The 27,655-nt window shown below is 39.8% G+C and overlaps 1 protein-coding gene across 2 annotated transcripts in view; it reads left to right on the top strand.

The window, feature by feature from the left end:
* The window catches only part of pipox (pipecolic acid oxidase), a 44,570-nt gene that overhangs the window by 9,280 nt on the left and 7,635 nt on the right, over positions 1 to 27,655 (top strand). The window contains exons 2-7 of one of the 2 annotated variants that reach the window (XM_022218596.2): positions 534 to 682; positions 11,780 to 11,993; positions 14,449 to 14,631; positions 17,462 to 17,614; positions 21,357 to 21,506; positions 23,549 to 23,624. In XM_022218596.2, the coding sequence (XP_022074288.2) occupies positions 534 to 682; positions 11,780 to 11,993; positions 14,449 to 14,631; positions 17,462 to 17,614; positions 21,357 to 21,506; positions 23,549 to 23,624 (925 nt within the window). The remainder of the gene's footprint in view (positions 1 to 533; positions 683 to 11,779; positions 11,994 to 14,448; positions 14,632 to 17,461; positions 17,615 to 21,356; positions 21,507 to 23,548; positions 23,625 to 27,655) is intronic. The other variant, XM_022218597.2, reaches the window with a different exon arrangement.

The raw sequence follows: 27,655 nt of genomic DNA, 5'->3' as shown, positions 1-27,655 counted from the left end.
AAGTGTGGTGGATGACGGGAGAATCCTTTCCCTGGTCACGAAAAACCCTTTCACAACAGCTGTCCAGATCAAGAACACTCCCCAGGAGGTAGGGGTATCTGTGTCGACATCAACAATTAAGAGAAGACTTCATCAAAGTGAATAGAGAGGATTCACCGCCAGCTGTAAACCTTTGGTGAGCCTGAAAAACAGGAAGGTCAAATTCGAGTTTGCCTAAAAACATCTTGGTTAAGTTGTCTAATGACTTTTGGTCCCTTTACAAAGGTGGAGGGCACATATAAAATGTGTTGTAATTCCTCCACCTCCTCCTGATTTGAACGTACATGCTCTCAAATCAAAACTCAAAGTCTGCACTTAAAACACATCTTGATTGTTTCATTTCAAATTCATTATGGTGGTGTACAGAGCCAAACTGCTCAAAATTGTGTCACTGTCCAAATATTTATGGACTTGGCTGTAGTTTAGGACATTTTGTGTATTGTGTTCTCAAGTCACGGTTATTTACGAAGTGATTTCATGTTCATCTTTTCCAGTTCGTCCTGCCCCACACCCGAGGAAGCTCCCATGGTCAGACCCGTATCATGCGCAAGGCCTATGCCGAGGATTTCTACGCCAACATGATGGACGAGACCTATGAGCTATGGGCTCAGCTGGAGAGGGAGGCGGGTGTCAAACTGTACAGGTAAGCAGTCGGCAGAAACGCAGAGGAAGAAAACCTATTAAACGGAACATAAAAAGCTTTGCAAGAACACAGAGATTTGTCACTTTCAAGGTGCTATGTACGCACAAGAGCTGCAACTCAATCTACGGGAGCCATAAATGCATGACTTTCTCATTACCTCCAACATCACTGAATCACCCGTTGACAGCTCCCATGCCTTTCAATATGAAACAGGGAATTTTTTCTCCTCTCTAAACCTTTGATTTTCTTTCACAGAATGTGGAGAAATTTTTGTTTTTGTAAATATGACAGTGGCATCAAACTGTGTGCAGCCTTCCAGTAGAACTTTCACTCTCCTGGTCACATTCTATCTCAACAACACTGTTTCTTCTCAGTACCTGTGTTATTCATCAAGGTGAACACCTTGATTCATTATTAATGTCTCCAGGTAGTAGTCCATGATACCAAGTCATGGCCACATTATGTTTCCTAGAAACACAACACACTTCCCGTCCGCTAAAATATACCCCATCTACTTAAATATATCCCCCAACCTTGTTACCTTCTCCAAATAACTGACAGTGCATGTGTGCATCTGTCAGCTGAACCCGTGGCACCGGTGACATGTTCTGTCAAGCTGGGCCAAAGGAAATATCATATTTACCAGATAACATGCTCTCGTGTGGCTTTTCCTTTCTCCGTTGCACACTCGTAAACACACAAGCACACAGAGAGACAGAGTCATAAAATTCTGTGACGAATGGCTGAAGCCTTAAGCTGCGGCTGTATGTACCGTATGGGTGCTGACAGATGTCGGAGCAGCTTTTTGAAAACATTGCTGGCAAAGAGCGAGCCAGCCATTTATCAGGCAGATCACTGAATCAGACTGTGCTGACACAACCTTTCACTCTGGGACTCAATAACTTCAGTGTGGGGCTGCTTATATCTGCTTAATTACTGTTCAGTGGTGATATGATGTCCATTCAAATGCCAGGTTTAGACACGCACTTCCTATTTATTATAAACTGGAGTCTTGGTTACATAGTTTTTCCCACCGTTTGACAGTCTGATCTAATTCCAAGATTTTTTATTTGAACTGAAAAGTACAAAAATGCCAAAATGTTATTTCCTAGTCATTTTTTATCATTTCATTAACTAACTCATCTGGCCACTTGCATGATGTAAACTGAAATATGAGCTGTAAAATCGTCCATCTATTAAACTTGCTGACTGTATGTGCTTTGTATATTTTAACACATTTGTTTTTTTTTTCTTTCCTAGATCTTAATGTCATTGATTTGTATATGAGAATTAGGATGTTTATATATGTTCTGTTTTTCCACTTGTCTTCTCTTGTTAAGCCTGAAGCTATACAATCTATATAGTTTGCATAATTGTTATTATTTTTGTGACTGTGACCATGTATTTGTTTTTGTGTTCATTTATCAATTAAAAAAATTGAATAGTTCTTCAACTTAATTTATTACTCTGGGCTCTGTTACAGGGTGCGGCCACAAGATAAGACCATGTACTATTACCTTTGAAGTCTTATCATTCCATTCAGATTGTATTTTATTGTATTTTAGTAGTGCATACAGTACAATAAAACAAAACTATCATGGGTGGCGGGGGAGCGGTTGGGTTGGGCTGGAGCCTCCCAACTAACTTAGGGTTATAGGGCGAAGGCAGGGGACACCCTGGACAAGTCACCAGTCATTTCATTAGTTCTGTGTCAAAGAGTAAAGCTTACCTTCATATCATGGCACTGCAGAATTTTAAGTAATTTCAAGAAAATTAAACGCGTTATGAATAAACTAAAAGATTTGGATTCTAAAATCGTATTCCTACATGGAACACACATTCTGGAAGAGGAAAGCATCAAGATTAGGAAGACATGACAAGGGAATGATTTCACAGCTTCTTTTACATCACGTGTGAGAGGGGTTATGATAAGATGGATGGATACCTTATTATCCAAGGTTCACGCTTAACAGAAAATCTGAACTCAGCAAAGGTGCATGGCCCAGATGTAGATGATCCAGACTTTTTCTCTAAATCTGTTTCTTAGTAACTCAACATATAATAGAATTGCATGCTGGCTCCAATCCTCAATAGGTCTACAGGCAATTATCAGTCACATAACCAATGCAGAGTAACTACTCAACATTTTAGGTCTGATAGACATATGGAGGGAACTGAAACCTGATGGCAAGACTTATTCATGTTACTCAAGCACATACATTTTCGTGTATTGACTACTTCTTAGTGTCTTTGGGATTATACTCCAAATGAAGAATCTGTTTCTATGATAATATTGTAGTTTCAGACCATACACCTTGTTGTGTAGTGTATGAGGATACCGAGTTGGTGGAAGATCTACCTGGATGGCACTTTGAGCACAAGTGGCAACAGAACCAGGACTTTACAGACTCTTTTCGAAAACATAGATGAGTTCTTTGAAATGAATACAATGCAGACTTCTGACATTTAAGGCTTATCTTGGAGTAAACTTCAAATGAAAACTACACAGATTAAAAGTAGCGTTCTAGAATGAATCTCTGATCGTATGTTGATGAACATCAGACAAACGTGAGCAAGCTGTTTTCTAGTATTGTTCTGAAAGAACAGTACTAGAACATCCATCCTCTATACACCGCTTTATCCTCACTAGGGTCGCGGGGGGTGCTGGAGCCTATCCCAGCTGACTCGGGCGAAGGCAGGGGACACCCTGGACAGGTCGCCAGTCTGTCACAGGGCTACATATACAGACACACAATCACACTCGCATTCACACCTGTGGGCAATTTAGAGTACTCAATTAACCTCAGCATATTTTTGGACTGTGGGAGGAAGCCGGAGTGCCCGGAGAAAACCCACGCACGCTCAGGGAGAACATGCAAACTCCATGCAGAAAGATCCCAGGCCCACCCCAGGATTCGAACCGGGGATCTTCTTGCTGCAAGGCGAAAGTGCTAACCACTGATGCCACTGAGCAGTCTAGTACTAGAACAGTCAAAATCAAATCCCATGTTTTGAAAAAAAAAAAAAAAAAAAAAGAACTTTCAGGTCTGTAAGTGCTTACATTTAAAATGACATGGTATTTTAACATTTTGCTTCAAATAATCTAAGACAAGTATTTTCTAAATACTTGATACCCTCAATTCAACACTCTTCAATGCAACCATCCTTAGGATGAGAGAAAACAATCTTCTACTGTCAAACTCTTTTGTTGTTTCATCAGGAAATGCAAGATTTAAAAAAATACATTCAAAGAGAAACGGATAAATATTCAACATTGTTTTGCCTTTTTTATTTTATATGCTGTGCTATGGGGCTGCACAGTGGAGTAGTGGTTAGCACTTTCACGTTGCAGCAAGAAGATCCCCGGTTCAAATCCCGGGGTGGGCCTGGGATCTGCATGGAATTTGCATGTTCTCCCTGTGCATGCGTGGGTTTTCTCTGGGCACTCTGGCTTCCTCCCACAGTCCAAAAAAAATATGCTGAGGTTAACTGATTATTCTAAATTGCCCGTAGGTATGAATGTGAGAGTGATTGTTTGTCTGTGTATGTAGCCATGCGACAGACTGGTGACCTGTCCAGGGTGTCCCCTGCCTTCGCCCGAGTCAGCTGGGATAGACTCCAGCTCCCCCTGCGACCCTAGTGAGGATAAAGCGGTGTATAGAGAATGGATGGATGGATAGAGAATGAATGGATGCTGTGCTATTATAATTATTATGATGGGTATGATTAAGATCATGATTATGATTATTAAGGTCTGAGCACCACAGAGTGGTGTGAGAGCCCTCTTGAAATGCAAGGAATTCTTCTTGTTGTTGTTATTAGTAATATTGGTAGTTGTGATAACAGTATTTTTGTGTGTTATATATACTATTAATGATAATAATAGTTATTCTGTCTGTGAAGGTTAATGTTGGAGGGTGAGGGATGGGGGGAGGGAGGATGGGGAGAGAGGGTGTTAAAAGAAGCAGGACATAAATCCTCTTCCTTTCTCACTTTTTTGCTCTTGCTTTTCTGCCTTCAACCGTCCTTTTTTTTTTTACTTTTCTCTCTCCTTTTGCTCTTTCTTCTGCTTTTTCTTTTTCCTTCTTCTCATTTCTCTCCATTTTCTCCTGTTCTCTTTTTTATTTTCCTCTTTTCTTGCCCTCATTGCGTATTCTCTTTCTTGTCTTTCTTTGCCTTGTCCTCTTTGACTTGGACAATTAGAGCATCCTCCTCTGCGATGAGCTGACTCAACTTTTTGTCTTCTCTTGGAGTTGGGAGAGCTCGGTGGCCACCTCTTCTTCACGGATGATCCAACAGTTCTCCCACTCAGCATTCAGGGACATAAGGATGTCCTTGCATGCCGTTGTAGTTTCTATTGCCTGGTTCTTGCAAAAATCCTTTACTTTGTGAACTCCTACCTCCCAGAGTGATGAAAACTCTTCTACATTAGTCTTCGAGGCAGATGTAACTTTTTCTGTCTTCATCTTCTCCAAGTCCAGACTCTGCTGAAAGTATCAGATGTTCGTCTTTCTCCACACTCATCTGCTCCCATTGTTCTGCTGTCTGGATGCCAGTTCTCGTTAAATACAGGGCCTTGTCCAGTCTTTCCTTATGTGCCTGGATGGTCTGTTGCCTTGATTCCATTTCCTGCTTTAGAAAAGCAAGTTTGGCTGCCAGCTTCATGTTTTCCTGTGCAGAGTCCTCAAGAGCTTCTCTGAGGTGATTCAGCTGAGTGTCAGGAGGTTGGTTATGATCCTGCCCCTCGAAAGCTGCTCCTGACTGAGGACAAGACTTGTCAACTGCTTGTTCAGTTGGCCGGTGTATTTCAAAGATTGTTACAGTCAAGTTAGCTGAACAAAGGTCTTTTGCTGATATGAAGAACTGAAAAGTTCTTCTGTGGAATTCTGCAAGTAGAACATGAACGGTACTGATCCTAATATTGCAGCATTTCAGTTGTCAGTGTTCTTATGAAAAGAGTCTCTGTTGAAGTCCACTGTCACAGTCACTGTCTGTAAAGAAGGCTGTAAAATAAATATCTTGACCTAATTTTCTCCTCTAGCGACAGTAAGCCAGTATGCTATGGGGCTACTGTAACACCTGACTATTATAGTAAAAAATACAGGCACTGTTCATGTATTAACTGTAATTGGACAGGGTGAAGTTTGACAGAGTTGTTTCACATATGTCCCAACATTTCAGAGCACAAGTTTTTACATACAGTCAGTATCAGTTTGCAGCAGAACTGATCATGAAGCAAAATTACAGATAGACAAAAATGTTTTCTCAACAGCAGTGAGTGGGTGCTTTGGCCTGAGATAGATGTACCAAAAACATTTTCTCACTTGTCCCTTTGTTGTTTTTTGAAATACAGCCTCACACACCAGCTGGGATGATACACACATCCAGTTTACTAGCTTCAGGTTACAAGCTTCTGGGTTGAGAAGTTCAGCTTTCTCATAATAATCTTTCTGTTGTATGGAAACAGTGCTGTGGATCCTTCACAAATCTATCATGATTCAGCTGATATTCATTAGCATGAGAACGTACTGTACAAGCTTCTGTAGTACATAGCCTTAAGGAACTGCTCTTGGCATCTTACAGCTACTCCTCATTCATGAAAAACATCTGAAAATATTTTGTGTCCGCTGCTGCAGTTTGACGTCATACAAGGTGTCATACTTAAAGAAGACAATAATTCACCAAGAGACCAATGGCGAGGTTATGATCTCTCAGAGCTACTATTTTGGACGTGTTCTCCATACATATCTGAAGTTAATTGCGTTTGTTGTCACTCTAAACAGCTGTAGTTGTGATATTATCAGGGATGAGAATGAGAAAAAATATTTTCAGCTGAAAATTAGCCGGGGGTCTGGGGGCCGCAGGCCGGTGGGGAGATTCAGGGGGGGCGAAGCCCCCCTGAAGCTCTTGGGTTTTGGAGATTTTACAGCAGTAAAAAGTGGCCTGAGAGTCCTTAAAAACAATTTAATATATATCAATCTGGTCCAAAATTATTTCTAAATGTCATGGTGATAGGGACTATTCTCTCAGTTTGCTAACATTACTTGCAGTGTAGGTAAACCAAATGGCTAACATAACTATCTTTATGTAAAATAAATTAAGTTACCTTTCTCAATATTCTCTTCCTCTCACCTCACCAAGAAGTCAAATAATATTTCTGAGAATTCATTCTCAATGCAGAGTCACACACATGAGAGAGATTGTACTACAGTCAATGTTCTCTTCCTCTCAACTAACCAAGAAGTCAAATAATATTTGAGATTTCATTCTTAATTAATAGTGGCACACATGAAAGATTATACTCCAGTCAATGTTTCTGAGATTTTATAGCCACACACACACATCTACACATTGTTCCAACTAACATATTTACAAGCTGCATCATTCTGTTCAAATGCACTCATGGTTCATTGCAAAGATTTCTTTTTCCTCTTTGCAGCCAATTGGATCAGTTTCTCTGCAGCTTTTCTCTTTTCTGACTTATTGTGTGACGCAAGGGTCTCGGCACGCTCGGCAGGGAGCGAGGTGGGCTAAAAGGTTGTCTATCAAATCACTCTGCAGCAATTGGGTAGGCATACAACCAATCAGCACAACGAATGGTCGGCAACTGGCGGCCCGCGGGCCAAAACTGGCCCGTCAGGAATATCTGGCCCACCAGATGATTTTGAAAATTTGATTTGGCACGGAGCCAAGCCAGTCCATCACCGCAACATGAAACTCGCGTGGTCGGCTGCTGCCGGGCAGTTCTACGTTCGCGCTACTGGTCGGACACGGTTGTACCAGCCAGATTTCACTGAGCAACAGTGTGTGCAAAATGTGTGTGTCTCGGGAGTCATTTTTAATACATCTGTGATCAGAATTGAGACGTGTGTCCCAAGCAGTAGCGATCAGCTGTAGAAGCTCCGCTGCTCGCGGTATTCCCCCCCTTCCCGCTCGCGGAATCGGAGCGCACCCCCCTCGCAGGTTGGCCGGCTGTTCGATTGTTTACAAACATTTTGGCCCGAAGCCACATCTACTTGCCGACCCCTGGAATAGGCTGACGTATCCTGTCAGAATCGTCGCGCCTCTGTCATCACTTAGTTTCACCCGCCTTCTGACTCTACACTTCATGGTGATTCGATTACAGTACTGTAAATGACTGCTCTCACTGAGTGGCGGCTAGCATTCAGCGCGGTGGATATTAGCAGCCGTTCGATATTACGACTCGCCGACCATAAACATACCTCACCCCCCAAAAAAAATTTTCTCCTCGAATTAAGACGATTCACAAGAATGACCCTGGGAATGATAAAATCCGCGAAATTCCGCGGATCCGCGGAAAATTCTCATCCCTGTATTATCCAACTGCCAAAAATGGACAAACCATAAATTCTTAAGCACTATTGAAGCTTTTGGATGGAGTTTGGAGATCACCAAAATTTAAAAATCTCTAATTCCTTAGTTTCATCATTAAACAGAAAAAAGTCAATTAAACTGTCATCACCAAGGGACAAATTAGGGATTCTCCAAAATCTGTGGGACTCATATGGGGGTTGCAAAATTACATGGCAATTGCTGAGATAGTTACCTCCGCCAAGGAGGTTATGTGACACCCGGCGTCTGTCTGTCAGCAAGATAACTCAAAAATGCCTGGGCAGATTCACATGAAATTTTGAAGGGATGTAGACTATGGTAAGAGGAAGAGCTGATTTAATTTTGGTGGCAATCCGGAAAGGATCCTGGATTCTGGATCACTTTGAATTTTTTTAGTATATTTTAGTATGTGGTCCAGATAGCTGAACTGGTTAAGACGCTACTTTGTAAACAGAACTGTGTCAGAGACTCAGGTTCGATTCCAGCTCATGATCCTTTACTGCATGGGTTTCCTGCTTTTCTCTCTATCCTTGGCGGAAGTCTGCACTCTCTGAGTGCTTTTCTAGTTTAAACTTGATTAATGTTGTATACCAACCAGCAGGGCCATACTTCAAAACAATTCATATCAGCATTTTAGGATCTGCCACCACTAGGGTGAAGGTAGCTACAGTTTTCTTTACAACATGGATTACATTTTTATAACCATAGTCAATTTTTATTGGTTTTGATAACATTGTATTTTACCAAAGCAATTGCTGAGATGTCAGAGAGCAGGTAGCAACATAAAAATATTTTTAAAATGGACAACCAGACAACATGTTTGAAACAAGCCAGAGATTTGAGATAAGATCTGGAACTTATATTGCTAGTAGTCAGTTATTTCACTAGAAAACCTCGAGTGCAAGTTTTATGCAGAAGATTAAATTCAACCAAGCAATGAACTGTGAGGATGTTTACAAGAGACACTTTATGTAATAATAATTTTGCAGGTTACCTTCCATGTCCGTCGAACCAGGCGGTTTGTTTCCAACTTGTCTGATTATCTGTTTGTTTTGTCTATCTTATTCTTGATTGGAATGATAACAAGGGCAACTGATGTGCAAAATGTAATTAAGGCTAGATAACAAATATGGTTGTGTTAAAAATGCCTGGAAAGACCATATGTGAATTACAATCATTAGGAGACTGGATGTAAACCTAAAAGGTCAAAGTTCAGCTTCAGTCTGACATCATTTTTTTTTTTTTACAAAAGCATGTTTCTGGTTGTTATTCAAAGCCATAAATTTAGAAAATTCAAAGCCATAATTCAGAAACGTATTGTGGTCATATTTCACCTTTGGTCATATACTAAGCTAGCCTAGCCGCGCTAGACAACCCACGGCAACGAATTTAATTCTCCACAAGGGTGGATCTAGTTACCCTCCATAAAGCTCGAGGCTGGATGCTCCTAAAACTGGCCGGACGAATCACCATGAAGTGTAGAGTCAGAAGGCGGGCGTAACTAAGTGACGACAGAGGCGCGACAATTCTGACAGAAACAACCGGCGCACAATAAACAGTTATCTTTCGACTCGGCTTTGGCCACAGCCCTTAAAGATTTGAAGCTAAAATTCAACTTGAAAGATAAACAAAGGACGGCACTGAAGTGTTTCATTGAGAAGAAAGACGTATTTGGACTTATGCCGACGGGATATGGCAAATCCTTAATATACCAGTTGGCTCCGTTGGTTGGGAAGCTAATGGGACTTAGCCATAATCCGCCGGCGCTCTTGGAACTATGTCAGCCTATTCGTTGCACTGATTGGTTGTATACCTGCCCAATTGCTGCAGAGTGATTTGAAAGACAACCTTTTAGCCTGCCTCCCTCCCTGTCGAGCGGTCCTAGACCCTTGCGTCTTCAGAACATGGGTCTAGCACAGCTAGGCTAATACTAAGCTGTAGTGAATTTGACGCAGAAAGAATCATGGCCAGAAGATGACCCTGGTACCAAAATGTAGGTAAAAATGAGATCTTTTGTCTAGGTATAACTTGTTTTAACCGTTGACCTATCCCAACTTAGTGTTTGTCAGTGACTCAGTGTTGTCTTGTTATGTTGTTTAAGGACAGGTCTCTCTTGAGAATGAGACTCAGTGTCTCAATGAGACTATCTGTATAAATAAAGGCTAAATAAAAATAAAATAAAAAACTGCTGATATGACTCTTGAAAACTTACTCAAAATGCATTTTTCATAGTTTTCTCCAGTCAATAATTAAGAGTAACACATCCAAGGTCCCAATAAAGGTTTTTGCCACCTGCTTCTGATCAAAGATGCCTCCCAACCAATTCTTTAGAATCAGCTGATTCTGATCAATTCTGTAGACAGTGCTTCATGTTTCCATTGAGTAGCACACATTGAATGATCCATACAACTATGTGGCAGAAATTCTAGTCAGACAGTTAAGGATCTTAATAAACTTTCATTAGACCGAATTTGACACAAAAGTTGAGATACAGATTAAGAGAGGAGATAACAAAGGAAGGAAATTAATAGCTGTGCAATATTCGTGCAGTGAGAGTAAAACATATGGCATCAAGACTCAACTACAAACTCAGAACTCTCCCAGAAAATGTGAGGTGCTGTGTTACAGCAGTAAGCAGTTTTTTTTTCTTCAGTGGCACCGACACCTTGCTGTACTTTGTCAAGTTTAATTGTATTTTCAAGGGTGTATGGGAAGGGGTGGAGGAGCATGAGGCTAAACCATAGCGTCGATGACCCTAAGCTGAATTCAGCTGCATGAAGGTAATATCAACAAATCTATTTAATACTGGGGTCCATTTTCACCAGCTGTAGACTGGTTGTTGTCAAGGAATCAGTTAAATGTGCTGCTTCAGTACCATACTGGTGCAATAAATGCTGATGCAATTATGTAATTTCTTCTAATAGATAAGAGCATTTACAAGCTGAATCCTGTGTGCCTCCTGGACTACCTTCTAGCACTGTCTTGTGCTCTTCAAGTACAATTTGAAGTAAATCTGTAATGACACAAGCAAACCACGGAGGCACTAAAATATTCTTTAGTAAACCTCTGTTCAAAGAGGGGAAACCGAGAGTTTGACAGAAAAAACAATTCTATTCCTGTGATTACTGTAAATATTCTAAATGCAAGGTTCACTTCACTTTTTTTTTTAGAGACTTCAGTCTGACCACAGCAGTTTCCAAGGCTTGCTCAGGAGTCATCATGTTTTTACAAATATATTTGATGTGTGAAAAATGATGTAACTTCAACAGGACGGTACATTTGCCAGCTACTGTCACTTGTGATGTGATTATGAGTTCTGTAAAAGCTAAACATGAGCTACTAAAGCATCTCACACATTGACTGAACACAGTACCATACTATTACAGCCATCTACCAAACTAACTTGGGGGGTGGGGTGGCGGCGACTAAATAGATGAGTCCAAGGGACAGCTCAACCAAGGATGTAATTTAGTTGTGTAGTATCATATCAGTGGGCACTTTTTTTTTTTCAAGCAACAGATATTTTACAGATATTTGGGCTGTGTTTACCCAAACAAATAAAATCTTATTTGATTGGCTAAATTGGAGGTTTGTATGCAGTCCCTTTGATACTGACCTATTGTTTCATTCTGTTGTTTTGTTAGTACTAACAGCCTTACACAGCAGTGACATCTTAAGACTACCATGTGTCTACCCATTTCTTTACAAGATGCCATGCTCATCTCTGCTTATGTCCCCTTTCAGACAAACAGGACTCCTGGTTATGGGACCAGAGAAGAGTCACTATTTCGAGCAAGTCAAGAAGACCCTGCAGAGGAATAGGGTTCCTATGGTCACCCTCACCTCTGACAACTTCAACCAGCATATCCCCCATGTCAAACTGACTGAGGGAGATGGAGCAGTAGTGGAAGTAACAGCTGGAGTTCTGTACGCTGACCGTGCACTCAAAGCTGCACAGGTAGAGCACTGATACCATGCGTAGAACATGGGGTTCTGACTATATCTGTCCGTACTTATCCTGTTTTGTAAAATAATGTTGCAGCGTTTTGAAATCTGACAAATCTAGTGACCCGAGTTACAAAAGCAGAATACGAATACTTTGTTATCCTTTAACCTTTAATTACAAACTATGAAGTTCATTCAGCCACAATGATCTGTAGCCAAAATTTTCAAGTGTCAAAGATATTCAGAGTGCATGATGAACATAATAGTCCTCAGTTTTCAGTCTACACCCTTTACATGCTAAAAGGCACTGCCCTTTCAGATAAGTTTTGTGAACGTTATGTGATTCAGAAAAAAATATTCATTATTTTGAAGTAATATCAACAAAAAATATATTAACCTGTGTGTGTCTGCCAGGGTTCTTGGCAGAAAATTGGGCTTTGAATTTGTCAATGGAGTTAACTCTGAACATCATTCTTATTGTGAAAACCTCTCAGAGCAGAAGGTGGAAGCAATGAAAGATTAAACAAGAAACTTTTCAGATTCCGTGTACCAGATAGAAAATTGGGTGCAAAATTTAACATATTTCATGCCCATCGTTTTAATCTAATGGTCCTTATACTAGGAATTTCTTCCAGAAATAAATTTGCATGACTGTATTCTGTGAGTATGGAGAAAAAGCAGTGGAGGAGAACAGATTCATCCATGGCTGCCAGGTCAAGCACAAAACATTGTTATTTCAGTGAAGTGCTACTTTCAGTTGACTGGCCAGATTGTTCAGCCATGTTTTTGTGAAGCAGCAGTCAATTATAAATTTGAGCATGTAGTGAGAGATGGGAAATACATCAGTAGGTTATGCTTTGTTCCTTTAATGCTATGGCTTTGTAATTGCCTCTTGCTTTTAAGAATATATCTTGCACTCTTAATGCCTTCTAATTTTCTCTCTCTTCAAAATCAAACATTTTTAACTGTATGAGGTGCCAGATCTCTCAAACCGTTTGCCTTGGTGACCACTTTGCACACTATTACCATTAAATTTAACCAACTTCATAGTGTCATCACCTGGAATGCTTTTTAGTTAACAGGCAAGCCTGATCAAACTTCTGAATTTCTTGTCTTCGTAATGGCTTTTGAGACCATCACTTATGTTGTGCCCAGGTCTTGTATACAGCAAACAGCCCTATTCAGCTGAATAGGTTGAACAGATAACAGTCCATCTGTACTTTAAGACATGAAGGTCAGTTAGTTCCAAACATGCTGAGAACTTTGAAAGTTTCTTCAAGTTCAACTATAAAACCTATTATACTCTGTGATAAAACTGACTGTCATAACAATCTCAGGAAAGGAAGAATAGGAGTTCTCCCTGCTGCATAGAAATTGAGTTCCACTCCATGGTGCAACTGCTGCAAATATGCTACTCCTGAAACCAAGATGAACAAGAGAACCATTCAAACCAAGACACACAAGGAGTGGATGTTACACCATTGGAAATCTGGACCTTGGTCTGATGAGTAGTGTGAGATTTTTGAGTCCAGTTGCTGTGTCTTTGTGAGACTCAGGGAAGGTGAACTTGCATGTGTGCACGTGAGCTAAGAGGAGTCAGATGGTGCAGAAACTGATAGATAGAGCCCCTCTTTACAAAATCTATGGTAGACATGAGTGAGGATCTGATATGGTTGAGGATGTGTTGGACCACAGAGTGAAGGAAAAGTGGCCAACAATTCAATTTAGATTTGCCCAATTCCATTTTATTCATATAGCGCCAATTCACAACATATGTCATCTCATAGCACTTCACATAGTGCAATGAAGATCTGACCAACCAGGCTCAGGGAAGGCTGCCATCTGCCTCAACCAGTTGGGGTGAGGAAGGTGAGGGATAGCAGGAGGGGTTGAGGTGAGGTTAGCAGATGGAGAAAAGACAAACTATACAAACAGAAAAATCAACATTTTGGAGCTCGGTGAGGCCAGAAACTGCAGATCAGAGACACCTGCAAAGAGAACAAACACAGAACCTCAGAGGAAAGAAAGTTATTGACATGTAATGGCTTCTTCAGGAGTGTTGGAGAAACTGCAGGTGACAACCTTGTGAAGGGTGCAAAGCTGGTATCAAAGCATCAAAAGAAGGCAACTTTGAAGCAGCTAACATTACAAACATTTTCTTTATTCACACACATGCTTTAAAATTCCACACGTTGCTTAATATTTTTGATGTCGTCTGCATTTTATAAAACTTTGAGAACGTTTGTGTTATGGTAGAAAATAATGAAAAAAATAACTTAAAATGTATTGTTGATCTTTTTTAGCAGCTTTACACCATGAACATTACACATTTCCTGTCTTCCTTTTAGCAGCAATTACTGATCCATCCATCATTAGATTTCAAAGTTCTAACACCATGTAACAACATTAAGAGGTAAAACCACTCAGGATTTACATGAAAAAAATATTTTATTGCTCTCTTATCTAAGGCACAGTTTCAGAAGCTGGGTGGGGTGATAAGAGACAATGAGATGGTAACGGACATCAAGCCAGGCCCTATTGTCACAGTGTCAACATCTGCTGGTGTTTATCGAGCCAAGAGAGTGGTGATCACCGCTGGACCCTGGGCTAATAGGCTGCTGGCCCACACTGGCTTGCAGTTGCCCCTAGAGGTATTTAAACGCTTGTTATTCCATATGCAAATATCTTCATATAGCTTGACATATATGCAACAACCTCAGGGTGAATCAAAGTGTGATTTAAGTGTTAAAAAGATTAATATGTATTTCAATAAGTGGAGATCAGTAGCAAGTGAAGACCAATTGCTATAAAAGAGCATTTATAGCAGAAACATGAACATGTCAAATACAATTATTTTGATGAGAAACAACTTCATTGAGTACTGGAGCCATGGTCTCATGACTGCTGATGGCTGTTGGAGACTTTGCACAAGATGCCCTCGACAGCTGGGATAAGGTGGAGGATTTGGGAGGAGGGCCGTACGAGAGCGTGAACAGATGCATATTTGGACAAGAGTAGTGATGCTGAAATTGAGAGTGAAGTGACTTTTAAAGTTTAGAGTGGAAGAAATGAAGACAACAATACAGCTGGAATAGCCAATATACATTCAGATGTATGGAGACACAATGTGAAGGAACAGATCTTTGTTATTGGGCTTATTCAAAGCTTTATTTAACAGCACTGAAAGCTAGCTATTGTTTGCTAATACTTAAATGTTCAGTATGGAACTTGTGATCAGGTTACTGTGTATACTGTCCAAACTCTACAGAGTGGTGAATAGATCTGTGCAGTGAAATCTGTGGTTAATTCTGTGACAAATTTTGAGCGGACTTGTTTCCCTTTCCACAATTCAGCCTAAATGTTCACGAGCAAAATGATCTGGCTGAAAAACAGCAATATTACTAACTACCAGAGTAACTATGCAAGAAGTTGAAAACAATAATTCACAGTTTCAGGAAATAATTTGGAGTTTATTACTTCAAATGCTGACTTTTCATTGCCATGCTCCATTTCTTAGTTGATGCATAACCAGGATGATCAATATATGTATTGATCCATCTATCCATCCATCCTCTATACACCGCTTTATCCTCACTAGGGTCATGGGGGGTGCTGGAGCCTATCCCAGCTGACTCGGACGAAGGCAGGGGACACCCAGGACAGGTCGCCAGTCTGTCGCAGGGCTACATACACAGACGAACAATCACACATGCATTCACACCTACGGGCAATTTAGAGTACTCAATTAACCTCAGCACATTTTTGGACTGTGGGAGGAAGCCGGAGTGCCCGGAGAAAACCCACGCATGCTCAGGGAGAACATGCAAACTCCATGCAGAAAGATCCCAGGCCCACCCCGGGATTCGAACCAGGGATCTTCTTGCTGCAAGGCGAAAGCGCTAACCACTGACGCCACTGAGCAGCCCTGTATTGATCCAGTTATCTCTTTTTTTAATCCTTCTTCCACATGCTCTGTGTCCTCCTCTGATTTCTGTGCAAATTTCCGTTGTTGTTGTTCAGTGGCACGGCTAACAAGTGGCAACAGCTCAGTGAAAACCACTGAACACAAGTCTCCCTAGCAAGAATGTTCAGAGATGGTACAACTCATGAAAGTCACCAGCCACAATCCAAACACAAACAGGCAATGGAAACAGAAAAATAAGTTAGAAAAAATGGACCACTCACAGAGCAACTGTAATGGACTTCATGCCTCTTTGGTGCATTCCTCCATGTTTGTTTTAGGCATGGACCAATTTATGTGTGGGAAATTTGGAATGCATGGTTTTGTGTGTGCATCACATGTATGTATGTATGTATATATATATATATATATATATATATATATATATATATATATATATATATATATACATGAGGCCCAAAATACATGGTGGAATCAGCCACAAATTTCACATTACGCCCTACCCTTAGTAACAGAGTTACTCGACTCTGCCTTACAGCTTGAGCTTCATCTAGAGTCCAGCTCCAGTTGCTGTTCACCACTGGGATCTTGTCCTGCCTACCCTTTAAATGCCCACATAAAGATACCGCAGAAACAAAAGCTTTTCTCCTCCATATTTGAACAGCTAAGAGGCCTGAGTCAGCAAGGCAGTCTTTTTCATTTTGCAATATGCCACACAGCCTGAAAAGAGAAGGTGATGGGAAAACAAGCAGACAGCTGGTAGAGTGGAGAATTGGAGATGATATTGGAATTCTATTATTCAGGCAAGTAGCTGGCTGGGGGGCCTGGGGAATGCCATGCCTCAGTGAACTGGTGGAAAAGCACAGACCCTAAGCTCATTGGCTCGCTAGAAGACTTCTGTGTGAATTTTTATGGTCCCTGGGAATGAGTGCGTGGCCGGTTAGTTCATTACGCTGAAAGCTCCTGAACAATGCGTCCTTATTATTGCTGCCCTCAGATGGATGTCATTTGTACAAGCATGTGTACATTTCATTAAATCCTAATTCTCATCTCACCACTGCAGAGCTACTTTTGTAATTGCACTTTTATTGGACAGAAAAAAGGCAATGAGGAGGATGGGGTAGGTGGTGTTATGCATGTATGTATTTTAAGGTTCAGTCAGTGTGACGCATTAGTGTTGATACCAAGCTGCTAATTCTGTGTCAGGTTTAGGGCTTCTTGCAAAACAAGTATATTATTGATCAGCTAGACAAGTTTACAAATGAAATGGTCTCTTTCATATTTGAGTTAGTCCACACTCAACTTCTAACGTTGTCATGACATTTCGAATGAACATTGAAATACCTCAAGGACAGTTTATGTTGATTTTTCAGAGACTATTTTTGTCATTTGACAGTTTAAAGAGAGTCAGGAAATTTAACCATCTGAATTTGAATGAAAGAGGATTTTCATTAAAACTAATGTGCTGTACACATATGGTCAATCATTAGGGCTCTAGTGAAATCCAGATCTCTAAAGACTTTGCTGGTACTAATGGTTTCCTGCTTACACTACTGCAGGTGGTGAAGATCAATGTATGCTACTGGAAGGAGAAGGCTCCGGGATCCTACGATGTGAGGCGTCGTTTTCCCTGCTTCATAAGTACTGAGAGTCAGGAGTCTAAAGAGCATATCTATGGCCTCCCATCGAATGAATATCCCGGGCTGATGAAGGTACTGGACCCTCCAGTGTGATTATACAAAAGAGAAACTTTATTATCAGCACACATCTCCAATAGTGAAGTTATTAATACAGAATAGACTTTATCAATGATCACTTATATTTTAATGTCATTTCATCATTAGATTTTTTTAGTTGCTTCTACAGTTTCATTATTCAGCATTAGTATTTAAAGTTGTGCTTTGCACTGAAGCAAATAGAGGTACACGCACACACTGGAGAACTGCTTATACAGAGAGGTGACTTGTAGAATACCAAAGCATGTGATCTTTTTAAACAAATGGGAAATTTATGCTCACAAGTATTCAAATTATAGCATTGGTATGAATATTTGTATACATTACACTGTATATTAGTGCTATTATGAAATTTCTGACTACAACGATAAACACAACATGAAAAGGTAAACTTATAGGCAGTATAAAGTATCTAAAGTGAGGTCACTACATTTTCATTCCTGCTACAATTTCAGTTCTTGGATATCATTTCAGTTTGCCAGTGGAAGCTGAAGCTGGCTGCTATTAGTTTGCTGTCTAGCATTAGCTGACAGCTGTTATCAGTGGTGGAACGCATTCCCTGATCGATTCGCCTCCAGCACACTAGGTGTCCAGGTTTTAACTGCGCTTCTATATTTAGTTGCCTATTTTTTCAATGTTTTTGGTCTAACATTTTTTGGATGGCTTTGGCTGTTTTGGAGCAATAATCATTTGTTTGAAGTAACTACTCGGTATTATGTGCAAAAATATTGAACATCACTGAAGGTTGCCTTTTTTTATTTTTTTAACAGCATTGAATACATTTTACTATGATTAAAATAAATCAGCTTTGCTTGTGACCTTCATAGTTTAGCACTCTGAAGTGGTGTTATTGGACACTTGTGCATTGTGCATAACAAGATCTTGCACTCTGGATACTTGCATTTCTGATTTTACAAATGTACTTTCCCCGAAGTAGAATTTTGAATGCTAGACTGTTACTTTTTTCAGAGTATCTTTCCCTCTTTTTAGATTTGACAAAGGAACTGTTTAGGTTATGGAATAAAGTAGAAGCTGTACATATAACTCCTCAAGGTGCCCTTGCTAGATATGTTTTCTTCCTTGAGTTGCTACTTTTGCTAAGTAAAGGATCTCAGTACTTCTTCCATCACCATTAAGCATGAGCTCCACAGTGAAAAACAGAGGATTTGTGCAAAATGTGCTGGGGTTGACTCCATCTGATGGCACATCTCTATTTTGGGCATTATGGCGAGCCAGCAGGAGCTCACAGTCTAATAGCAGACCACATGCACAGAAGGAGGGGGGGGACAGATGGTGATGCCACGTCGCATTATTCACTCTGAGACACAGTCACCAGAGCTACTGTATATCCAATGTTTGGTCCATTTAACATAGTCTGAAATACATGCCAAAAGGAAGCAGGAAAATATTGCATTTACTTTGTTTTCTGTTTCTTTTTTCTGTTTGTTTGTTTAACCTGCCAGGTAGTTCTCTAAAGCTGAAAATCCTGAATGAAAAAGCATTCACAGTTCATCTCTGAGGCTCCTTACTGTGCCTCTCGTCTCTTGGTGAGACTCTATATGTCAGACATGGCTGACAGGAACAGCACATAAAAGCAGCTTTGGAAGTTTGGAATGTGTGTATGACAGTGATCATAGCTAGCAATCAGAGCCTAAATAAGCAACATAGTCATGTATAATACAGGTTTTTACATGAAACTGATTTCTGAATAAACCCAATCAGTGCAGGATAAACAGCTCTACTTCTACAGTCATCACTCCACCCTGCCCATGGTATGATAACCATAGACAGTACTGATGAATGATAAACAAACAAAATAAGGCATGTGTGCTTCCCATGCCCGTATATGAAAGACATAAATTAAATTTTTAATTTTTTTGTCTTTTACTTGAAACTTGTAAGTACTATGACAGTCAAACCACTTAAATTTACATGATCATGGCAACCATTAGTGAAATATTAATGAAAAATCACATTATGAGATGAGGTGACTACATAGAGTTTTTTTTCAATCAATTTTTAACATTTGTGATACATTTGGAAAGTGTTCTCCAAACCAGGTTTCTACACTGGTGTTCAAAAAAAGACTTACCACTTATAATTGCAAATATCCAAACAATCGATGAAATATTGCACGAGCTCTTGCTTTCAGCCATGTAAACCATAAGCATAAGTTGCAGTTACCTCTTGCTTGTGTCAGATTGGCATCTGGTGAACTTTTTTATTTTGTTAAGCTGAACCCTCTGTAGGGCTGCACAGTGTAGTAGTGGTTAGCACTTTCGCCTTGCAGCAAGAAGATCGTCGGTTCAAATCCCGGGGTGGGCCTGGGATCTTTCTGCATGGAGTTTGCATGTTCTCCCTGTGCATGCGTGGGTTTTCACCGGGCACTCCGGCTTCCTCCCACAGTCCAAAAATATGCTGAGGTGAATTGATTACTCTAAATTGCCCGTAGGTGTGAATGTGAGTGTGATTGTTTGTCACAGTCTTGCAAGCCTTGCAAATCTCTCTCCTGCCATTGATTTAACCTCTAAAAAAGTGTTTTCCATGAGAATAATCCCTTCCTGCTTTGATGTATCTCTACACTGCTGCATATTTTAAAATGTGAGGAGCTATGGATTCCCCAACTGTCTCTATTTACCTTTTCATCACTCAGTGTACCTCCAACACACCAGCTCACCTGAGACTTTGATCAAACACTGTAGCGTTAGTCCAGACTACACAATAACAAGTTGTAATATTGAAGAAATTCAGCAAATTCACATGATCAATATGGAGCTGCACAGTAGCTGGGTGGTTAGCACTGTCACCGCAGCTTGAAGATCCCAGATTCACATCCCAGCCTGGGATCTTTCTGCATGGAGTTTGCATGTTCTCCCTGTGCATGCGTGGGTTTCTGTGGGTACTTTGGCTTCCTCCCACAGTCCAAAAACATGCTGAGGTTAATTGGTGATTCTAAACTGCCTGTTGGTGTGAATGTGAGTGTGATTGTTTGTCTCTGTATGTAGCCCTGTGATAGACTGATGATCTGTCCCTGCCTTCACCCAACTGGGATACAATTCAAACCAGTTTTATAAACTTGTGATCACTAAATGTTAACCAAAATGAGTGCACTTAAATTGGAAATAGTATCATAATGTAAATCAAATAAATGAAATAAACATTGTGTTGGTGATTGTTTGAAATCAAAGGGAACATTATTAACACTGCATGGTGCAAATTATCGATGGGTCCATCACATCAGGTTGAGAAAAATCTCATAAAAAATGCAAACATAATGACATACTTTTGGAAGCAATGGAAAATTGAGGAGGGAGAAGTTCTATCTTTTTTTCCATATGGGTGCTTCTGTGACCGTAAGAGGTTTGGCAGGGGGCATGTACATGAAGAGGTCCAGGCTGTGTATCTTCTGAGTCATTTTCATTCAAATGACAGTAAATGTAAAAGCAGAAACGTCTCAAAGACCTGGGTTTATGAATACAAGCTTTATAAATTCAGAATTGTTACTGTAAGAGAATAAAAGCATGCCAAACGGGAATGGTTCTGTAAATACCTAAACATTCACATTCAAAAAAGTACATTAAGAGCTGAATGATGTTTTATCACTCTGGAAACAAAGATGTCTTCCTGCTGCTGGTACACCTGCTTTTCATTTAAAGTATGTAGACTGACCAAGCTTTTATTTTTTCATGTAGAACTCATACTGATGTCGTGTGTGCAGATTTGTTACCATGCAGGCAGCAAGGCAGACCCAGACCAGAGAGACCAGCAGACTGACAGGTCCGACATCGACATACTCCAGCGCTACGTTAAGCGCTGTTTTCCTGGCCTGTTCCCTGAACCTGCTGTAGTGGAGAGCTGCCTGTATACGGTACGATATTACAATATGCACACATAACAGCGTTCATAGTGGTCATCATCCAATTGTTGGGGAAGGTAAAGTAAAACAGAAAGATAATTTATCCTACTGTTACATTCATAGATTGTTTTTCTCAAGAAACCAGCTATTTTCACTCATAAGAGGCACAAGAAATGACCGTGATCCAAAAATATATTTTCTGCTTTGCAGTCTTGGCAGTATCACTGTTAAAAATCTGGCATGGACAGAAAGTTGACAAAGGCACACTCCGTCATCATGGCTACATAGAATGCATAACATAAATGTAATGTTTGTGGAGCAGATTCACTGCAGAATTGATCTTTTTACTAGTTACACCTGCAACGCATGTACACTGTAGGGCTGTGGCTGAACAAGATGATGAGCTTTTGTTTTGAAATTGCTGTCTCAGCACAGTGCTGTGAAACATCAAGTTTTGCAGAGAGTTTGTGTAATATGAGTAAGTTAATAGACTACAGTGTATGGGAGAAAGTTTCTGACCACCCATCAGCTCAGCTGGTACTGGCAAATGAATGCCAACAGGGGGATCAAGACTCTAAAGTGGAAGCTGTGTTTGAGTCACTTTGTGTGTACCAGTACTTTAATTCTAAAAGTTAGAAGTAATTTGTCACCGATTTCTGTGTGAAGGGTTTGCACACAGTTTGTGTAAATATATAAACAGAAGACTGGTGTACTGTTATGTTTGGGACATGGATTTCTACAGTGTATCCACACCACTTAAAATCAAGTGTTACAGTTTTTATACCCTGGTGTGGTCATATCTGCATATTCCACACATGCACACTACTGCGTTTGTAACATTATAGTGCATGTACATTCATTTTAGGCTGTACACAAGCAGAGGGTTACAGTGAGATAATGAAAATCATCCCAATCTTTGTGTACTTGCAAACGTGTAAAGTATAACTGACCTTACATGTGGCCCTCAAGCCAGGTGTTGCCACGTCCTTTGGAAATAATGGAATTGTGGCGTTGCACTCTGCATATGTTGTTTGTTCAGTGCAGCTATGGGGGATGGCCTCTCATTTTTGGAGCATATTCATATTTTCTAACACCAGTCAAGCAAGTTATATTTTCATTAGGAACTTCTAAATGTTGCAAGACTGTGGAGAATCCCTCAACTACCACTAACCCTAGCCCTTTTCTTATCCTTTGGTTCTGCTCAGAGTTACAGGTCTCTTGGAAAACAAACTGAGTGCATCATTCTTTGCCTGTGGAGCTTGTAGACTTTTAGTCCTTGTTTTCTTATATTGCCTGCTTTGTCTGTATGTATTTAATTAACTGCTGGATATGATTTTCTGAGGCCATTCCTCGGGGATTCTGTTTGGACAATACAGAAGTGTGTTTGTGTGTGTGTTGCAGGGGTAGGGGCTTGTGCATCCGTTCTGCCCTTAAACAACACAGCAAACTGCTTTTACCACGATCACATGCTGAAGCTGTAGGAAAACATCATTTCAATGACCTTGTCCAGTGCCCCTGAAAACACTGACAATCCTTTTTCCACTGGGCAGAAAATGTTTTAAATGATTCTTGGAAGAGGACAGAGAGTGAAATTATACCTGTCTCTTCAATATTGATCAGATTTTGTCTTCTGTCAGAGGTCATTGTGTATTCTGTGGTGGTCTCTGATCCAGTTTAACACATTTTTAGATACATTTTTCACAAAGACATTGACAGAGATTTCTACAGAGGCCACATGACTGGATGCATAGTTCATAAATAGTTCCAAGGATTATCTGCAACTCTGGAATTCATGGTTCAAATTGTTAGATTTTGGAATGAAGAGGCAGAAGAAATGGGGCAGGAGCACTCTGGAACAAATGTACACTGGTCACATAGCTTTTGGAAAACAATGGCATGGATCTGTTTGGTTCCATCTCAGCTTTTCAGTCTGAAACCAAGTTATACTTCTCAAAACAACAGATTTGCAGTCAGGGTCGAATCCTGACAGCTTGGTCAATCTAAATCAGTTTCTCCAAGAGACCCATCTAATTTGTATCTTGTTGTTTTTGCAGCTAACACCTGATCGTCATTTTGTGCTGGACTGCCACCCCACCTACAGTAACATTGTGATTGGAGCAGGTTTCTCAGGTACAGCCTAACACAAAACAAAGTATATTTAAAATCAATCACTGTATCAAAATGTAGCTTCTGTTTATAGGTAATTCAAGGAAGTAGCTATAGTTATCTTTTGAGATTCCATTACTACCCTTAGTAGAAGACTCTGCCTTATAGCCTAACCACAGCTGAATCCAGAAATCTTTTAGCTGTGAGAATTCATCTAAAACTATACTGCATCACAGCTGTCCAGGTATTTCAACCTGCACATAGACATTGTGGTGCTTTGTTCTAAATGCTCATGTTCTCATTGTCAGTTATATTATGTAAGTGTAAGGTTGTTACAATCAGCGTTACTCTCACTGGTCACTTTTAACACTTGATTAAATCTGTCTGTTTACTCAGAGTGATACTCAAACACAAGCCTTCATAGGACACCACCTTTGTGTTCTTTGATAACTGATTTATGTTTTTGCATCTGCTGTCTGTCCTAGAATCAGCCCCTTCTTTTAACACGAACCTGACATATCTGGTATCTCTGAAAATATTGAGATCTGCAATTTAAAACTTTATTTACTTTTGTTTAGTGGATTTGAGTGAGGTTTAGCAGCAGACATTTGTACTGACAACTCACTGGTTTATCATAAGGTTGTGTTCTTGGAGTTTCTAAAGAGGTTTTATGCAAACAGAAAACAGTAAGATATGATGTACAAATATTATGCAGCAGGTAGGAGTTAAAAAGTTAAATTTCATCCTACTCATTTTCAGACATTATTATAAGTTGTGGATTTGGTAAGGTGATAATGTTAACATGCTAGTTCATGTTAAATGTCAAATGATTCAAAATTGTGTCACGTTACAGTTAATATGTTACTTTATTGTTCAACAGTAGGGTATTTGCTCTTATGTAAAATTAAAAACTAACAGTTTAGACTTCATATACTAAAACTACAGGTCCGATTGTAGAAACTCAATACAACAAAAGTCAGCATGTATGAAGTCAGATAGTTTTCATTACTGAGATTCAAATCTGTTCTATTTTCTTTAATACTTCTGCCATTCTTCACAGACTTGCTGCCCTTTGCTGTAGGGGTTGTTTCTCTATATACCTTGCATTATCAAATTTTATCAGTTAGAGGATTTGGATGGTTCTCATGCTGGATTATTCCTCTTCTGTCAAGCTTCTTCAGACTAAGGGTCATCTTGTCAGCTAGTATTTTTATATATCCAGAGACAGTCATGGTGCATCTATAAATATCATCTCCCCAACACCTTTTTCATGAAACCAGCTTCATATCATCACACACCACGCTGTGCTTCACTGTCAGGACTGTTCATTCCCTGTGGTAGTCCTAACCAGTTTACTGCCAAACATGCTGCACCTCATTTGAGCTGAACAAATCCATGTCCTATCTGACCAAAGAACGTGGTAATAAATATTCAGACTTCTGTCACAGAGACCCAAGCGCCTAAGGAAAGTTTAGCAAAGTTTCATCTTGGACACCGTCCATGGAGGTTGATGGTTGGGCAGCTCACACATTCTGATACCTCATTGTAACTCTGATTTCCTGTAATAACCCCTCGGAGAAAAGTTTGAAGTGAAGCACTTGCCTGTTTTTAAGAGCTAGATTATGCAAGTAGTAATTTTCCAGAGGAAACTGTTTCCTCTGATTTTTAGTTGTTCGTCTTCCTTTCCCATCTTGAATTTTACTACTAGCTACATATGTAGTGTATTTATTGCTAGAGCTGTACACCATAACAGTAAACTATGAATCGGTTTCCATGTTGGCTTGTTCCGTCACTCTGTATTCATAAAGCATCACTTTGCATGTATCATTTATGTTACTCTTATCATGAATGTGTGTTATATGTCCTCCATATAACATCATATAACATATAGCATATCTGATGTGGCTGTGGGGACACACTGAACACTGTGGTGTACTTTGAGTGCCAGAAAAATCCTGTAATTGTCAGGATATCTCCCAATCAGTTCTATCACATGCCCATCCCAGATAGCAAACTATGGGTGAATCAATGTTGAATCTATGTTGAGACCTAACGTCGAAATTATACAGAAAGCGCAAGGTTGATAAAATGTTGAGTCAACGTTTGCTTTTCAACCATAAATCACACTTTACCCAGATAGCAAAAGATGTTAAATCAATGTTGAATTAGGGTTAAGAAGGTTGAATTGTGGTTACGGTTGAAGACTGATGGTTGGCTCAACGTTGATTCATCAACATTTTGTCAACATTGAAGTTTGTGTTTAAAAGATACCATTGAATCTACATTGTATTTTGGTTTAATTAAAATGTTTGACAGGTCAATGTTTAATTAATGTTGAATCTATGTTTGCAAACATGTAATCTATGTAAGCAAACGTTGACTCAACATTTTATCAACCTTGCGCTTTCTGTATAATTTCGACGTTAGGTCTCAACATAGATTCAACATTGATTCACCCATAGTTTGCTATCTGGGATGGATATGAGTGAAGGAATGAAAAAAGTGCAGTAGCTGCACAGTGTGATGCAAGATGTGCTGGATTATCTTCAAAAGGTATTTAAGAAAAGGCAGTGAAAATTTTAGGTTTTAGCAGTAGTCATTAGACTTTATCCTCTGGGCCCCATGAATACAGTGTAGGAAAAAAAGTGGTGGACTTCTTTAAAAATCATTCAAATGGAGGAAACACAGACAATACTTTGTGCACATTCACTCAAGGACTATTGACAGATGTACACTGCATCACTCTTATCTTCACAGTCATTATATTAATGGCAAAATGCTGTGAAGATTGTCTTTAAAAAAAGAAAAGAAAACACCAGCAGTGTCTGTTTTAATGCTAATAGAGTCAAGCAGAAAATGTTGATGTTAAAATAAAAATGCCAGGAACTCGACAAGACAAAGAGTAGAAAGTAATGCATCTGGCGCCGTGTATGCCAGATGTGTGTTGATAAATGACAGAACAAACAAAAAAACCCAGCAGCAGCCAAATGACTCAGCATCACTTGTTCCTTCCTCAGTCAGGACAAACACAGAGCTCAATGTGCAGCAGACATACAGAGCTCCAGACATACTGTACATGTTTGACTATTGAGATCTGAGGAACAGGATGGCACTCTGAGAAGTGGTTGTTTAACAGGAAGAATAGGGGGAAAAGGTATAGTGGCTCTTAATTTGAGTTCTAAAGAGGAGTGAGAGAGGGAGTTTGATCTTTATCTGAAATGAACATGAATTAGAAAGAGAATTCAATTTACCAATGTTTGATTGTATCCTTATATTTATACCTGTTTTCTGAACCACTCCAGGTTGTACTTGCTATTCATCCAAAAATTGCACTTGATATTTATTTTTCTGTCTTGACAAATGCAGCCAATTCTACAGTGTATTTTAGTCCAGTAAAATCCAACTCACTCTCACTGTTCACTACATACTCACAAATGCTGTTTAACTTCATAAGTTGCTTATTTGCTTTATTTGAATATGACTTTGCTATGTTGTTTTACTGTACCAATCACACCATAGGTGAGTTTACTTAAAGCCACAAAATCAAACATATAGATACAAATGAGCCCCCAAAAATCCTGACATGTTCCCAGCAAAACTTGCAGCCTCCCCAGATCCGTAATCTGCCATTGTGATGTCTTAAATGTTAGAAAAGGTGGAAAAGGCCTGTTATTTTCCTCAAGACAGCATTTCAAATGTCTGGTTTTGTTTGAGCAAAACTCAAAGATATTGAGTTTAGTATCAGAAAAAAGAAAGAACACTTCCAAAGCTTGCTACCAATGAATTCCATACATTTTGCTCATACATTACTCAAATGGGTTTTTTTCTGCTCAATACAGCTAAATTAGTTTCCGTTAAGCTAAGGGTTACACTCAGAAGCACTATGAGTCATCAGGACGTGGTCAGCATTGATGGTGGGCACAAAAAGCACTAAACTCTAATACTAGAGACAATATTTGGATATTTTTCATATTCAGAGCCCACCTCTGGTGTCTGTGACAATGGCACTTTGGTTAAAGTCAAGGAAAGATGGTAGTTTTGATAGTTTCTGTATT

Source organism: Acanthochromis polyacanthus, chromosome 13 (genome assembly GCF_021347895.1).
Source record: "Acanthochromis polyacanthus isolate Apoly-LR-REF ecotype Palm Island chromosome 13, KAUST_Apoly_ChrSc, whole genome shotgun sequence".
Lineage (NCBI taxonomy): Eukaryota > Metazoa > Chordata > Actinopteri > Pomacentridae > Acanthochromis > Acanthochromis polyacanthus.
This window is presented reverse-complemented; position numbering and strand designations above follow the sequence as displayed.